The sequence below is a fragment of the Mizuhopecten yessoensis genome, unplaced genomic scaffold, assembly GCF_002113885.1.
Source record: "Mizuhopecten yessoensis strain PY_sf001 unplaced genomic scaffold, ASM211388v2 scaffold10879, whole genome shotgun sequence".
Lineage (NCBI taxonomy): Eukaryota > Metazoa > Mollusca > Bivalvia > Pectinida > Pectinidae > Mizuhopecten > Mizuhopecten yessoensis.
The window spans coordinates 305,510-322,967 of record NW_018408767.1 but is presented as its reverse complement, the minus strand read 5'-3'; the positions used below and the strand labels follow the sequence as shown (position 1 = coordinate 322,967).

Below are 17,458 nucleotides of genomic sequence, written 5' to 3'. Positions count from 1 at the left end.
CTAAAACACTTTTCTGTTCAACACTTTAGCAGAAGGAATTACTCAAACATTTTGTTAAATAGAATTTGCAAACAATGGTAAATAATCATATTGTAAAATACAATTTAGTTGAAAATTATTCTCTTTTCTTCTTGTGTATTTTATGAATAATGAAGAAAGAAATCTTAAATACAGATGAAACCCCTGACTTATTTTGCAGTTCAAAAGAATTTCATCCATGTAAAAACTTAAATTAAAAACTTTTTTAACAATATTTATTGATAAAATTACTGGCACCAGCCTGTTTCCTGTTTAAACAAACATGTTTCTCTTTCTTGTTTCAGAAGTTTGGTGACTCTGATATCATAGACGACAAGGATTCCCTAGGATCTGATGCTATGGTCCCGTCGGGACTCCCGGCTTTCCAAGGCCTCCTCATGAGCTTCCTGGATGAAAGGGCACCGGTCCTAGGTAGTGTAAATCATTCATGAGACATTTCTTTCACATACATTTGCAAATAGTGTCCATTGTGAAAGATATTATGAAAATTTATCTGAACATATTAAGAAAACCGTAAAACATGCTTTTGTTTAGGTGTTTATTGAAGCAAAATCCAAACAAATATGACAAATTGTCGAGATAGGTATTCATGAAAAATAAAGTAAAATACAGTAACTATATTGAATAAAAATGGCATTTACAATTACTTAGGTTCTTTTGTATTTCATATTTTAAAAACAGTATTTTAATGCATTGTTTCCGAAGCTTTAAGTGTTAGGGGATTGCTGCTGACAACTTAAAGCTTTCACAAAACTTCATCCTTCAGCTGTCTCGATGCAAAATTTCCTTTGGTTGTGTAACGCACCCAAACACAGGATCATTAATTGAGTCTAACTTTCATTTGTCCAATTTCATAAAAAAAATATATTCTTTGGCGGCCAATTCTATGGTGGTATCTGTGATTGGGGCTTGATGGCTATGGTCCTATACATCTATACTAAACATGTCTCATCTGCTGCTAATTATCTTTTCTTACCCAAATTCCTTGATGTATATCAACATTCATTGATGATTTTATTTTAGATGACAACCCCTCAGATGACTGTAGACAAGGCTTCGCTAACCTGATACAGCTGTTCTGTGAGCTGATTCGTCACGATGTGTTCTCTCACGATGCCTACATGTGTACACTGATATCTCGAGGGGACCTCTCCTCACCCACAACTGTGCCCCAGCTTGGTGTGGACAGCATGGACCTCTCCAGCATCAAGTCCCTGACCGAGTCAATCAAACAGGAGGTAATGGTAGGTCTGCTTTCTGACGGAGTCAATCAAACAGGAGGTAATGGTAGGTCTGCTTTCTGACTGAGTCAATACCGAGTCAAACAGGAGGTAATGGTAGGTCTGCTTTCTGACCCAGTCAAACAGGAGGTAATGGTAGGTCTGCATTCTGACTGAGTCAAACAGGAGGTAATGGTAGGTCTGCTTTCTGACTGAGTCAATCAAACAGGAGGTAATGGTAGGTCTGCTTTCTGACTGAGTCAAACAGGAGGTAACGGTAGGTCTGCTTTCTGACTGAGTCAATCAAACAGGAGGTAATGGTAGGTCTTCTTTCTGACTGAGTCAATCAAATATGAGGTAGTGGTAGGTCTGGTTTCTTACCAAGTCAGTCAAATACAAAGTAATGATAGGTTTGGTTTTTTAATCTTGTTCATCATCTCAAATACAATAATAAAAGATGTTTGAGGGATCAACTATAGAAAGAAGACCAAGCATCAGGTTATTTTAGGTCTCTCTTTTAACTGTATTTGTTGTATGAATCACTCAAGCATTTCTAAAACCACTGTGGCATTTACCTGTTTAAAATACATTGTGATTGTGTATTGATGATTGAGTTTCTTGTTTTAGCACCAAGACGACATCAAGGTTGACATGGATATCAATACAATGGACAGTGACTATGTCATGCTGTTTGACTATGTCAAAGAGGAACAAAAAGCTAGTCCAGAGGAACCTGCCTCGGTCAAGTCGGTCAAATCTGAGAAAGACCAGCCTATCCCAAGTGTCGGGGGTCACACACATGCCGGCATGGAGGCCCTACAACAGCCTAAGGGACCTTCACGTCACATGATCTACGCACAGCATTTTCCGATTCCAAAGGACGCGGTCCATGAATGTAATCAGCGTGGCATCGTCATGTATGGTGTAGGGAAAGCCAGGGACGATGCTAGACACTACGTCAAAAAAATCTCCAAAGAAACTCTGAAATTGTTCAGTAAGAAAAATTGTGTGGACACAGGTAGTGGTGACCTTGGAAAGGTCAAAAAGAGAAAGGAAAAGGAACCAGGTGACACATCTCTTGTTGCTGTAGTTACGAATTTTGACCAAATATTTGAAGGAATTTTTGGAAAATATCAAAAATTGTCATACTTTGACCAGCATGCGGTTACAGCGCAGTGTACAGACGCAGTACTGGAACAGATCAACAGCTTCACCATGGGTAACTCCAGTTATCTGCCCCTGGTCGACAACATCTCCTATTTGTTTGATTTGATGGAGTACTCCCTCAATATATATGGTCTCCTGGAATTCTCAGTAAAGGTGGGTAGTCTCTGGTTAACTTTACTTTCTCTATGAAACATGAAGCATGTTTTTAGCACATGTAATATAGTTTGATTTACTTATCTGAAGAGCATCAATAGACAAATCCTGATTGACAGAAAGTTGGAATATTGAAGGCAAGATAAACATGATTGGTATTGAAACGTTAAGATGAATACAGAGTATGTATTTTTTTACTGAATGTCAAAAGGAATGATTTGTCGATTCCAGGCCTTGTTAGCTGAGAAGTCTTGAGAGTTTGATGACGTTTAAATCTCTTGGTGAAAGTTGCTGTATGCCATAGTCTGATGAATATTCTTCAATTAAGCTAATTTGATATCTTTGCAACCCTACTCATTTATAGAGAACAATAAAGATTTTTTTATATCTTTTTTAATGATAAATATATAAGTACGCTGAGCTTTTCAGTGATATTTTGATTTTGTATTTTCAGCTGTTGAAGGAGTTGGGTATGGTTGAGCACACACTGAGTAGCCAGACGTCGAGTCTAGCTGGAAACTACACGACCTTCCTGTGTCTGTGTATCGTGGGCGTGTTCAGGAAGTACCACCCCTACCTCCTCGTCTCCCAGGACCTCATCATACAGGCCTTCGAGGGGTCAGTAGCTGTTCATTGATGGTTGTGGTGAAGTGTGCATAATTGTTTATTATATGTTAACATGGAGTTACAGTAAACATACTTATTTTAACACACTCTCATTTAGCACGTTATCAAATTTTAACAGAATCGCACATTAAGGAATATTTTATATACAATAGAAAAGCAGTTGACAGGAATTTCTAGTATTGCTATCATAATTAAGCACAATGTTTGAATTAAAAAAAATTGCTAAAATGAGATTACCACAAAACACATGCATATTTACAGAATCTGTTGGGAAAGTATGTTGTGAACCAGTGAATTAAGTGTCATAAAACTATACGCAGCTTTAGATCTTAAACAATGGTATTCTCAGATTCTGTAGAGGAAAATCAGGTAACAACAATGGTATTCTCAGATTCTGTAGGGGGAAATCAGGTAACAACAATGCTATTCTCAGATTCTGTAGGGGGAAATCAGGTAACCTATTTATTGTTGTATTTGTCTATAACGCCTGTGCTCTCTGTTGTAGGTTGATAGGAGCAGTGAAGGATGTGTATAATCCCGCTGTTTGTACATCAGCAGAGCGGTGCATCCTTGTGTATCTCTACAACGCCTACACCTCGTGTAGCTACTTAAGGGTATGGTTCCATATATGTTGGGTACGAATGCACACATTAGTCTGTTTACTATCAGCTGTGCTTCGTATCAGTCCTTAACGTAGATAGAATGGCAGGTCATTGCTATGAACATGTTCATAAAGTTCAAATCATTGCAGACTGTTACTTAAACAAATAATATCAATTTGTAAAACAGAAATGAAAGAAAATTGTGAAAAAAAATTGTAACTACATACCAACACGCATTCAAACCTGCGTAAGTTTTTGTGGACATCACATCAGCAAAACCCCCCAAAAGAACATGTCCATTGGGTCTGTTCAAGAATTAACCACAGAGGAAGCGTGGGAGGCACCTTTGTCAGAGACCCCACCACCCATGAAATCTTATAAGTGATTTAATATCAGGAAAGTTGGGCAGATCTGGTGTTAACTCCACATACCAGTGCCTCCCATTACCCCCAATACAATTAATTAAGGATTACCATTAAAGTGTTTCTACTTCATCATGTTAGACAAACCAAATTTCAAGCATATATAGTTTTGTACTTTTTTGAGACCCTAAATCTCACAGAAACCCCAATTATAGCAAATATTTATACTATAGATGTCTCTGTTTTGAGAATGAAATATTGTGCAATATTCAAATAATGAAATGTCTCCCCAAAGGCAATCATGGCCACAGTACAAAATTGTGCACAGCTAATTACTAGATTCCTCATACTTACATGACTTTGATGGTATCTCTCTAATAGACAGCTGTGGTACAAGTGTCACATTCGGTTTTGATGTGTGATTTGAAAATGTTTTATCTTCCTTCACAAACAACTCACTATTTTGACTTTCAGGACAAGAAATCTGAGATGTTCAGTAATTCATTTAAGAAGATAAAGATGACTCTGTATGCAGACATCAATCCTTCGGCCTCTAATTTACTGTGGGATCCCACCTTCATGATGGACTTCATGGCCTCCGTCAAGTCAGTACAGAGATCCTGTTGGATATGTATTATAAAAAGATGTAAAGTGTTAAAGACATCCATATATTCAAATCATAATAAGTTTCTTATTTTAAGTAACACCATTAAAAGTTTCGATGACCCAAGCAAATTTGTGTGAATGTCTGAGAAAATGTGTTTTATAACTACTGTACAAGCATTTCCATAGTTTTGTAGGAGAGTGAGTGTATGTCAAGATACAAGATCTAGAACTGAATTATACAAAAACACTTCATATTCTGAAAATCTCCTTCATAGCCTTTTAGATCGTTTCGTGGTACAAACTTTTGTGGATATCCTATATTAACAAACAGTAGACACGTATATCATCCAAATTTCGTTTACTTTCATGGTTCAATAGCAACCAACCATGAAAACCATGAATGTTTATACACAACGAACATTTCATGTTGCACAGTACCATAAGACTCGGGAAAAAAAATCCTCGTTTGTTTTATATGCAAAGATTTGCTTAATTTTTTTCTGGAAAAAGTGTTTAGATGATAACGCTTTTATAGAGTAAAATATGTGTACTGATTGATTAAGCATGTTTATTGTGAATTCTTTATAACAAAATCAAATTTAAATTTTACTTGTTTTACAGCAATCATGAGACGCAAACTATGAGTATAGCTGACTTGATTCTTATATTACATAAGGTTCAATATTCTCTGTATTCGAACCTTCCTTTGACTTGTTTTAGATCCCAGCCGGACACATCTCTGACCAAACAGCTGTATGACAACCCAGCCAACCGCTACAGCTTTGTCTGCAATGCCATGCTGAATATATGTAACTCGCAGAAGGTTGACAGGTAAAGTTTAAATTGATTTCCAATTTTTGACTTGTAAAAAAAAAAGATACAGTGTTAGTGAAGTTTCTGTATAAAGAATAGAACACCAAGAATTGTTTCTTCGGAGGAGTTTTCACATTTGCCCCTAACTGTTTGGTTTCAAATCTGAAATGAAGTTTCTATATGTGTCAAAGGAAGAAGAATGATTAATGAGTCTTGAATTTCACCTGTTTGTTATACATTGTGTTCAGTTAGGTTGTCAATCAGATTGAACAGTGTGTCATTGTTTCAGAAAGAACAGTGTCTTAACATATGCAGATTTGACCACATACTGTAACAAACTGAACAGTATCTCCATGTTGTGTTGTTTCAGACTGAACAGTATCTCTGTGTTGTGTTTCGGACTGAACAGTATCTCTGTGTTGTGTTTCAGACTGAACAGTATATATGTGTTGTGTTTCAGACTGAACAGTATCTCTGTGTTGTGTTGTTTCAGACTGAACAGTATCTCTGTGTTGTGTTGTTTCAAACTGAACAGTATATCTGTATTGTGTTTCAGACTGAACAGTATCTCCATGTTGTGTTGTTTCAGACTGAACAGTATCTCCATGTTGTGTTGTTTCAGACTGACCAGTATCTCTGTGTTGTGTTGTTTCAAACTGAACAGTATCTCTGTGTTGTGTTGTTTCAAACTGAACAGTATATCTGTATTGTGTTTCAGACTGTTTCAGACTGAACAGTATCTCTGTGTTGTGTTTCAGACTGAACAATATCTCTCTGTTGTGTTTCAGACTGAACAGTATCTCTGTGTTGTGTTTCAGACTGAACAGTATCTCTGTGTGGTGTTGTTTCAGACTGAACAGTATCTCCATGTTGTGTTGTTTCAAACTGAACAGTATATCTGTATTGTTTTTCAGACTGAACAGTATCTCCATGTTGTGTTGTTGCAGACTGAATCTCTGTGTTGTGTTTCAGACTGAACAATATCTCTCTGTTGTGTTTCTGACTGAACAGTATCTCTGTGTTGTGTTGTTTCAAACTGAACAGTATCTCTGTGTTGTGTTGTTTCAAACTTAACAGTATCTCCATGTTATGTTGTTTCAAACTGAACAGTATGTCTGTATTGTGTTTCAGACTGAACAGTATCTCCCTGTTGTGTTGTTTCAGACTGAACAGTATATCTGTATTATGTTTCAGACTGAACAGTGTATCTGTGTTGTTTTTCAGACTGAACAGTATCTCTGAGTTGTGTTTCAGACTGAACAGAATCTCTGTGTTGTGTTTCAGACCGAACAGTATATCTGTGTTGTGTTTCAGCCTGAACAGTATCTCTGTGTTGGGGTTCAGACTGAACAGTATATCTGCATTATGTTTCAGACTGAACAGAATCTCTGTATTATGTTTCAGACTAAACAGTATCTCAATGTTGTGTTTTTTCAAACTGAACAGTATCTCATCTGTGTTGTGTTTCAGACTGACCAGTATCTCTGTGTTGTGTTTTAGACTGAACAGTATCTCTGTGTTGCGTTGTTTCAAACTGAACAGTATCTCTGTGTTGTGTTTTAGACTGAACAGTATATCTGTATTATTTTTCAGACTGAACAGTATCTCCATGTTGTGTTCTTTCAAACTGAACAGTATATCTGTGTTTTGTTTCAGACTGAACAGTATATCTGCATTATGTTTCAGACTGAACAGTATTTGTGTATTATGTTTCAGACTGAACAGTATTTGTGTATTATGTTTCAGACTGAACAGTGTATCGGTGTTGTGTTTCAGACTGAACAGAATCTCTCTGTTGTGTTTCAGACTGAACAATATCTCTGTGTTGTGTTGTTTCAAACTGAAGTATATCTGTATTATGTTTCAGACTGAACAGAATCTCTGTATTATGTTTCAGACTGAACAGAATCTCTCTGTTGTGTTTCAGACTGAACAATATATCTGTGTTGTGTTTCAGCCTGAACAGTATCTCTGTGTTGTGTTTGAGACTGAACAGTATCTCTGTGTTATGTTGTTTCAAACTTAACAGTATCTCCATGTTAAGTTGTTTCAAACTGAACAGTATCTCTGTGTTGTGATTCAGACTGAACAGTATATCTGCATTATGTTTCAGACTGAACAGAATCTCTCTGTTGTGTTTCAGACTGAACAGAATCTCTGTGTTGTGTTTCAGACCGAACAGTATATCTGTGTTGTGTTTCAGCCTGAACAGTATCTCTGTGTTGTGTTACAGACTGAACAGTATATCTGTATTATGTTTCAGACTGAACAGTATCTCTGTATTATGTTTCAGACTGAACAGTATCTCAATGTTGTGTTGTTTCAAACTGAACAGTATCTCTGTGTTGTGTTGTTTCAAACTGAACAGTATCTCCATGTTGTGTTGTTTCAAACTGAACAGTATATCTGTATTGTGTTTCAGACTGAACAGTATCTCCATGTTGTGTTATTTCAGACTGAACAGTATCTCTGTGTTGTGTTGTTTCAAACTGAACAGTATCTCCATGTTGTGTTGTTTCAAACTGAACAGTATATCTTTATTGTGTTTCAGACTGAACAGTATCTCCATGTTGTGTTGTTTCAGACTGAACAGTATCTCTGTGTTGTGTTGTTTCAAACTGAACAGTATCTCCATGTTGTGTTGTTTCAAACTGAATAGTATATCTGTATTGTGTTTCAGACTGAACAGTATCTCCATGTTGTGTTATTTCAGACTGAACAGTATCTCTGTGTTGTGTTTCAGACTGAATAGTATCTCTGTGTTGTGTGCTGAGTTGACAGCACGCTGTAACAGTCTGAGCTCTGAATGGCTGGGAGTACTACAGGCTTTGTGCTGCTCATCAAATCACAGCTGTGGATTCATAGACGTGCTAACACAGGTTGATGTACGTAGCATTTTCATATCTCCCAGTAAAGTATCAGACTGCCATCAAATATATTATTGTTTAGAACATGTGGCAGATAAAACTACAATGTAAGAACAAAAATAAAAGATTATTGTCCAAATGTTTTATTCACCTTTCAAGTAGCTGTAAAGCAACCCTAACTTAAATTTATTATAAAAAAAATGAATTTGTGTTATTAAAGAAAATTGTCCCTAAAAGTGAAAAGAGGGACAATTAAATAGTTTTTGAAATTGTTTTCTGGTGAAGAAAAATTGCCTTTAACATGAAGAGATTCTACCACTAATTTTAAGAGGTGATCATTGTCTACTGCAGGTTGGAGACATGTCCATCCATGATTCCCTGGCTGTTTTCACTGCCATCCTGATTGCCCGCCACTGCTTTTCCCTGCAAGACTTGGTCGTCCATGTTGTGCTTCCATCACTCCTGGCCGCCAAACCCTCCGGTAGGCACCAGTGGTGTATCTTTATACTTTTGTATCTCTTTTGAACAAAGTTTTATTAAGTTAGACAGACACTGATACAAGTAATTGAATCATGTTTGTATTTAATTACTGTATTAATTTGATTATGTTTGTACTTAATTACTGTACATGAAACAAAATGTGGACTCATTCACCCAAAGATACACATGGTACTTCCTCTCTCACAAAATTACAGTCAAGAATAATGTCGCTCCCACAGTTTCACATTGACAGTGTACTGGATACAAATGTTTGCTTGCACCTGTGAAATTTAGTACAATAATATGTACACATAGTTGTAACCATGTAGGCTTAAGGAAAAGTAGACCTTTAATTTTCTACAACTCTGAATACTTCTGTGTCTCTCTTAGTACACCTAACATCAACAAAATTTTAATACCATTATTCTATCATTCATGATTCATCAGCTAACACATCATGTCTTATTTCTTTATTGTCGCTATCTTTAGCTTCAGGTGACCAGGACGCAGAACCAGGCGCTAGATTGACCTGCCATATATTACTGAAGCTTTTTAAGACTTCCGAGGGACCACTGAGCTGGAAAAACCAGCCAATGTACAACCGGGCCCCGTCCAATATCAAGGCATCGTGTGACAGACACCTGTTGGCCGCGGCCCATGATAGTATAACAGTTGGACCTGTGCTGGCTGTGCTGAAAGCAATGCTTATGCTCAGTAAGTAAACACCAAGTAGTGATTTAGTCCAAAGCCTGTGATCTGTAAGTGTGGACTTGTACTAATCACTAACCATCAGTCTCGACTCATAGTAACTCTGAGTGAAAACAGAGCACTATTGACTGGAATTAATATTATTTAGTGCAACTTTGAACTAAAGCGGACACCGAGGGTTACCACAAATTTTGTCAAGTTGGTAGAAAGTTCCAGATTGTAGAATGTACTTGTTATTGGAACCAAATTCTTAGGCTGAAATAGACAAAAATCTGAATTTTTGACAGAGTGCACTTTATTTGGTAAATTGTAAAACAAGTTCATGGTATTTAGTTGAATTTCTGTTCACTGAAAGTGTTTTCAGTAAAAGAAAGATGTTGAAAATTTTGAAAGAATTGATGGTCATTTTGTGTGTCCTGTTGCCAGGTGACCAGACAACAGATGAGGTAAAGTCAAAGGCCGGCGCCTGTAACAAGAAGGAGGAGAAAGGAGACATCATCAGTACTCTTCTCAACAGTCTGGAGGACGACGACGATGACAACATGATGTTTGGGTAAGAAAATCAAATGGTTTTATGTTTGCTTGTAACTTTTTCAGTTCCCTCATGATTAAATGATTAAGAGTGTTCAGACTTCATATGCTGGTAGGTCATGGTAAGTGGTCACTGAGGATTTCATTTGAAGTTAATATTTCAAAGGTCAAGGTCACTATTTCTTTAAATGGATTTAAGTTTCCATTCTATAATTTGATTTTTCTGCTGGAGGGCTTGACCTTCACTCACAGATTGGTTATAAAGAGAGAATATCTGGGATTGATTTCTAAGAGTAGGGCATAAATCAGGTAACGGTGTATATCAAGACTAGATGGTGGCTCGCATTTCACTTTTGGATTTGGATTTTTAGGGTCAACCGCTCAGTGGTGAGTATAGATTAGTGAGCTCCCCTCTCAATTTCTTATTACTTTGATAATGAACCATTTATGTTTTGCTTTTTCTGAAGGACATCACAATCCAAAGGAGGGATAGAAAGTGCAGGACTCAGTGAGTTTGCCAAGCACGCTCTGAAGGAGATGTGTGCACAGGACTGGGTCCAGGAAAAGTTCCTTAAGAATCCAGAGTCTGTCCTCAGCTCCGATCTCCTGCTTGACCCCATGCTCAGCAATAAACAGGTCAGTAGGAACTTTTTAATGTCATTACCACTTCAGTTTTGTAAGACCTAGAAAATGTGTTCCTTTTTATTAAGTGATTTTTATTCAAGTAAATTGTAGCATATATCCACAGCAATTCATATTCAATCTGTCATTAATGTAAGTCCCCTGTATTATTTTAGACTCAGTTTCCTAGGTTTTGGGTTCTTATTTCCTAACTTACTCCCCTGTATTATTTTAGGCCCAGCAGCTGTTACAGATGATTTGTTACCCCCACGGAATCCCTAACCAGGTAGAGGGGAGTGAACCGGACAATAAACAGGTGATACAGCGTATCCTCCAGACCCTCGACCAGTGGGGCCTCCGAGTCTCACTCCTAGAGCTGCAGCTGATGTTGAAACAGGCCACCACTCAGTCAGTAAGTGTACCTACTTTTCTCTCCAGAATGTTATATTTACATTTGTGCTGCACCCCTCTATATGAACATTACCAGCAGAAGTGCATTTCATTCGAGTATGAAAGCAAAAACTCTTGTGACGTAACACGTGGTTTACTTATGGCGTCATGGGTTAACCTTGTTCAATGGAGTTTTGTCGCTTCGCTTCGAATAACATGGAGAATGCTCCTGCCTCGAACACTCAAATGACTACAGTTAATTATTGGCGCCAATTTTATTTAAATAGGGCTGTTCCACCAGTGTCGTTTAAAGGACGACGCATATACAAAACACAATAAATAAATAGATTATTTAAGAACAAATAAATGAAATTAAATATGTCCTGTGATACAATTATATGATATATACACTTTATAGGTAATATTTTGAGCCTCAATGAAATCTTCCAAAACTACTTTAGGAAAACTTATCATCAAAGAAACTACTTTTAAAATTGTGCAGTTACCAGCTCCTACCTCAATCCCTACCCCTAATTCCTCTTCAATATAATGCAGTGTGTAAATGGCATCTACATATCAATGATGTAAACATTATGAAACATTTCAGGACAGCAAGTTTAAAATAACAGGCTTACATCCAGTCTACAAATACAGGTTCACCAAGCTCTTTATGATATACCAGCTTCAATGTAGTCTATATTTTACATTTTATGATAATTATTTATCAAAGCAAAAGAATGTGTATATATGGTATCCATTGGAATTTCTAGGATACCAACTGTATCCTGGAGAACGTGGCACGGGGGTCCATCGACCTGTTCCATCAACAGACAGAGAGCAACAGAGGCATAACTGACAATGATTCCATGTCACAGCAGGCTAACCGGTAAGTAAAATAAAACAAGGGATTCCGTAGAAGGAAACGGTATAATAACCCAACAAGGGATTCTGTAGAAGGTAACAGTCAGTATAATAACCCAACAAGGGATTCTGTAGAAGGAAACGGTATAATAACCCAACAAGGGATTCTGTAGAAGGTAACAGTATAATAACCCAACAAGGCATTCTGTAGAAGGAAACGGTATAATAACCCAACAAGGGATTCTGTAGAAGGTAACAGTATAATAACCCAACAAGGCATTCTGTAGAAGGTAACGGTATAATAACCCAACAAGGGATTCTGTAGAAGGTAACAGTATAATAACCCAACAAGGCATTCTGTAGAAGGTAACGGTATAATAACCCAACAAGGGATTCTGTAGAAGGTAACAGTATAATAACCCAACAAGGCATTCTGTAGAAGGTAACGGTATAATAACCCAACAAGGGATTCTGTAGAAGGTAACAGTATAATAACCCAACAAGGCATTCTGTAGAAGGTAACAGTATAATAACCCAACAAGGCATTCTGTAGAAGGTAACGGTATAATAACCCAACAAGGGATTCTGTAGAAGGTAACAGTATAATAACCCAACAAGGCATTCTGTAGAAGGTAACGGTATAATAACCCAACAAGGGATTCTGTAGAAGGTAACAGTATAATAACCCAACAAGGCATTCTGTAGAAGGTAACGGTATAATAACCCAACAAGGGATTCTGTAGAAGGTAACAGTATAATAACCCAACAAGGCATTCTGTAGAAGGTAACGGTATAATAACCCAACAAGGGATTCTGTAGAAGGTAACAGTATAATAACCCAACAAGGCATTCTGTAGAAGGTAACGGTATAATAACCCAACAAGGGATTCTGTAGAAGGTAACAGTATAATAACCCAACAAGGCATTCTGTAGAAGGTAACGGTATAATAACCCAACAAGGGATTCTGTAGAAGGTAACAGTATAATAACCCAACAAGGCATTCTGTAGAAGGTAACGGTATAATAACCCAACAAGGGATTCTGTAGAAGGTAACAGTATAATAACCCAACAAGGCATTCTGTAGAAGGTAACAGTATAATAACCCAACAAGGGATTCTGTAGAAGGTAACAGTATAATAACCCAACAAGGCATTCTGTAGAAGGAAACAGTATAATAACCCAACAAGGGATTCTGTAGAAGGTAACAGTATAATAACCCAACAAGGCATTCTGTAGAAGGAAACAGTATAATAACCCAACAAGGGATTCTGTAGAAGGTAACAGTATAATAACCCAACAAGGCATTCTGTAGAAGGTAACAGTATAATAACCCAACAAGGGATTCTGTAGAAGGTAACAGTATAATAACCCAACAAGGCATTCTGTAGAAGGTAACAGTATAATAACCCAACAAGGGATTCTGTAGAAGGAAACAGCCAGTATAATAACCCAACAAGGGATTCTGTAGAAGGTAACAGTCAGTATAATAACCCAACAAGGGATTCTGTAGAAGGTAACAGTATAATAACCCAACAAGGGATTCTGTAGAAGGTAACGGTATAATAACCCAACAAGGCATTCTGTAGAAGGAAACAGCCAGTATAATAACCCAACAAGGTATTCTGTAGAAGGAAACAGTCAGTTTAATAACCCAACAAGGGATTCTGTAGAAGGAAATAGTCAGTATAATAACCTGACGTCAGTTTAGTAACAGAACAGGGAAACTGTCAGTAGGAAATATGCTCACTTATTATACCCAGGGTTGTGTACATATGCTGCCATGGTAGTTGTTCTGCAGAGTTTTATATTTATCGTGGGTTATCTAAGGGGACTGTTCATCTATTTGTGTAGAAAAAAGGAAATAAAGGAGGTGGCAAATGAAATGAGGGATGCAAATGAGATTTTTACGTAATATACAGATATAAACCCCAATTTGAGATATAATTGTAATAGATACAGTTAGTCCTCTTGTGATCAGGGATACAAAAATGTCTAATGTTTTATGAAATTGAAAGTATCCTGAAGAAATGAGTAACATCATGATGAATGTAATTCAGTGAAGCTTCATATTTATAACTTCGTAGTTTTTGATTTTCTCAGGTAAAATAAATGATAATAACATAATATTTCAATGTACAATTCACATTTTGTTTGGAGAATGAATTTAGGAATCCTTCTTTCCTAACCTATCACCTCATACACTGTATTCTGACTTAAAACAATTATACGATCATTGTTATAGGTCCGAGTCTGATGGTGTTTGGATGGTTGGCCCTCTCATCTCTAAGCTGCAGGGCGTCCAGGGACGTGTCCTCAAGCTGGCAGCCCAAGTTCTAGAGACCGGCAACAACTTCCTTTCCAAGGGAAAGTTTGACAAGGAACGGAACCTCAGGAGGTAGGACACGCTTCTCTTGACAGGTGGAGGGATACTGCATGTGTTGGAATAAAACATATCTATAAACTAAAATGAAATTATGATATGATTAATGTTAATGGTTTATATAATTTAACACATTAAAGTATTAAAGTCTCCCCTAAGTCCTATATACTGCCTAACAAAGCAAATCACTCATGTGTCGGGGAGACTGTAGTCACAAAAATGTTTATTAACAACACTTGTTTTTATGTCTGTATCTTCAATTTTGAATTTTATGGTTGTGAACACTTGCATGAACCTTTCCTGATCAAGTGTCTTGTGAGTTTGGACATTTTAAAGCCAATCTTGAATACTTCAAAGCAATTGTTTGACACTCCAAAGCAAATGGTACGGTTGTAATTTGCATTACTGCCACTGAGAACTGTAATCTCTCACCTCTGATGACGGGACAGATATACTTAAGTGTAGGTAAGTGGGTAAGGATGACAAGATTATCATCATTAAGCTGTATCCTGATTGTGATATTGTTGGGGTTAAATCATTAAGCTGTATCCTGGTTGTGATATTGTTGGGGTTATAACCTTAAGCTGTATCCTGGTTGTGATATTGTCGGGGTTATATCTTAAGCTGTATCCTGGTTGTGATACTCTCTGGGTTATATAATTTAGCTGTATCTTGGTTGTGATACCGTCTCGGTTATATCATTAAGCTGTATCCTGGTTGTGATACTGTTTGGGTTATATCATTTAAGCTGTATCCTGGTTGTGATGTTGTTGGGGTTATATCATTAAGCTGTATCCTCTGTTGTGATAATGTCTAGATTATATCATTCAGCTGTATCCTGGTTGTGATACTGTCTGGGATACATCATTAAGCTGTATCCTGGTTGTGATATTGTTGGGGTTTTATCATTAAGCTGTATCCTGGTTGTGATACTCTCTAGGTTATATCATTAAGCTGTATCCTGGTTGTGATACTGTTGGGGTTATATCATTAAGCTGTATCCTCTATTGTGATAATGTCTAGATTATATCATTAAGCTGTATCCTGGTTGTGATACTGTCTGGGATACATCATTAGGTTGTATCCTGGTTGTGATACTGTCTGGGTTATATCATTAAGCTGTATCCTGGTTGTGATACTGTCTGGGATACATCATTTAGCAGTATCCTGGTTGTGATACTGTCTGGGCTATATCATTAAGCTGTATCCTAGTTGTGATACTGTTGGGGTTATATCATTAAGCTGTATCCTGGTTGTGATATTGTTGGGGTTATATCATTAAGCTGTATATTGATTGTGATATTGTTGGGGTTATATCATTAAGCTGTATCCTAGTTGTGATACTGTCTGGGTTATATCATTAAGCTGTATCCTGGTTGTGATACTGTCTGGGCTTCATCATGAAGCTGTATCCTGATTGTGATATTGTTGGGGTTATATCATTAAGCTGTATCCTGGTTGTGGTTGTTACAGTAAGTCCCTCCTAGGTCACCAGCCCTTCCTGTCCCTTGTGCTGACCTGTCTTAAGGGGCAGGATGAACAGAGAGAGGGGCTTCTCTGCTCCCTTCTCAACCAACTGGAGAAGTTTATCAACAACTGCAAAGAGGCCCTGGTAAGTCACTCTCTATGACTGTTTAATGGTTTCATTCATCTTCGATGCTTTAGGGTTACACACACTTTAGCTCTCTGCACCCCTGGAATAACGCATAGAAAAATTGAAGGCTCATTGCGCACCACTTTTTGGATGAGACAAGATGACTAGTTTGATCCTTTGATGTACATCAAAAGAATCTCTTGGTCGCGTAACAGTAAAACTGACTGGCTTTTAAGTCGAGTGTTGCTCCTCTGTAATCTTCAAATGACCGCTATTAGCCTAGCGATTGGTCAGGTTTTTATACCCGAGACCAATTATAAATAGCTAACCATGTGCCTTCAATTTTGCTGTGACATATTCCAAAGGTGCAGAGAGCGATGGTGAACTTGATCCCTGGGGTAACGAAGATGGGCATCATTTCATAATGAGAATTTCATAATGAGAATGATTGTAAATGAATGAAAAGTTCTTAAATCTTAGCTTGAGTCATTAAATCAAATCTTCAGAAAAACTATACATTGTATTTCCTCTCAACATCTTAAACTGTATTTTTTTGAGTCATTAAATCAAAATATATTTTGCTAACTGTTACACAAATACTGATCAGTTTAATGAATACAATATCTACTACCAATAGTAACATTTGAAGAAAATTTCTTTTCCACTTCCAGGACAAAACCCCAGATGAGTTTAAGGTGCGACAGACCATCCATGAGGCCCTACAGCTGCGCCTGTCCCTGGTATGTCTTCCATTGTTATTTTACATTTCGGCTGATTGCAACAGGAAGTTTTACACAGTATTTTGGCAAATATTATACTCTGTGGAACCTTTTATCTCTTAAAAGGAATTAAGAGTGTCATTTCCATTTGCCTTATTCTATTGAAAAAAAATCCATGGAATGTGATCACTTGGTTCACAAATTTTGTGAGGCGTCTCCCTTCAACCATACACCACTTGTGATGTCATTAACTTATGCATTCCCCAGAAAAATTACAAATACTGCCTTATTTGGCAGTACAATCTGACAATGTGAGACAATCCAATCCTTTTTTAAGACACAAACAGTAAACATCATTACACAGATATACATGACAAAGAACAGTTATCACATTGCTACTAATTAAGTATTGTTTAAAGATGTCCCTTATTTTGGCTTTCAGCTGAGGACTTTTTAATATTGTGCAGTTGTCAGAAAAATCATGACACTTTGTACATTTTTAACACCTTGCTTTACTGGTCATTTGTCTGATGAAGTTAACAGAGTACATCAAACATTTACTGGTAGAACTCATGCTAAACAACATGTATTTAATATGTACATACTAACTAATTAACCTGAAGAACATGTATAGAATAAAAACGAAAGATTTTTTCATAGGTATTTTCTGACATGTATTGGAAATATATTCGATTGTGAAAAAATACCCCTGAACAT

General features: G+C 37.1%; 1 protein-coding gene across 7 annotated transcripts in view; it reads left to right on the top strand.

Annotated features, from left to right (window-relative positions):
• The window catches only part of LOC110463223 (mediator of RNA polymerase II transcription subunit 12-like protein), a 45,365-nt gene that overhangs the window by 12,386 nt on the left and 15,521 nt on the right, over positions 1 to 17,458 (top strand). For 4 of the 7 annotated variants that reach the window (XM_021517642.1, XM_021517645.1, XM_021517641.1 and 1 more), the window contains exons 14-30: positions 324 to 450; positions 1,063 to 1,283; positions 1,887 to 2,579; positions 3,034 to 3,197; positions 3,712 to 3,820; positions 4,645 to 4,775; positions 5,497 to 5,607; positions 8,333 to 8,474; positions 8,808 to 8,937; positions 9,426 to 9,650; positions 10,071 to 10,197; positions 10,643 to 10,811; positions 11,032 to 11,208; positions 11,957 to 12,072; positions 14,291 to 14,443; positions 15,893 to 16,040; positions 16,694 to 16,762. In XM_021517642.1, coding sequence (XP_021373317.1) covers positions 324 to 450; positions 1,063 to 1,283; positions 1,887 to 2,579; positions 3,034 to 3,197; positions 3,712 to 3,820; positions 4,645 to 4,775; positions 5,497 to 5,607; positions 8,333 to 8,474; positions 8,808 to 8,937; positions 9,426 to 9,650; positions 10,071 to 10,197; positions 10,643 to 10,811; positions 11,032 to 11,208; positions 11,957 to 12,072; positions 14,291 to 14,443; positions 15,893 to 16,040; positions 16,694 to 16,762 — 3,012 coding nt within the window. The remainder of the gene's footprint in view (positions 1 to 323; positions 451 to 1,062; positions 1,284 to 1,886; positions 2,580 to 3,033; positions 3,198 to 3,711; positions 3,821 to 4,644; positions 4,776 to 5,496; positions 5,608 to 8,332; positions 8,475 to 8,807; positions 8,938 to 9,425; positions 9,651 to 10,070; positions 10,198 to 10,642; positions 10,812 to 11,031; positions 11,209 to 11,956; positions 12,073 to 14,290; positions 14,444 to 15,892; positions 16,041 to 16,693; positions 16,763 to 17,458) is intronic. The other 3 variants (XM_021517647.1, XM_021517643.1, XM_021517644.1) reach the window with 3 other exon arrangements.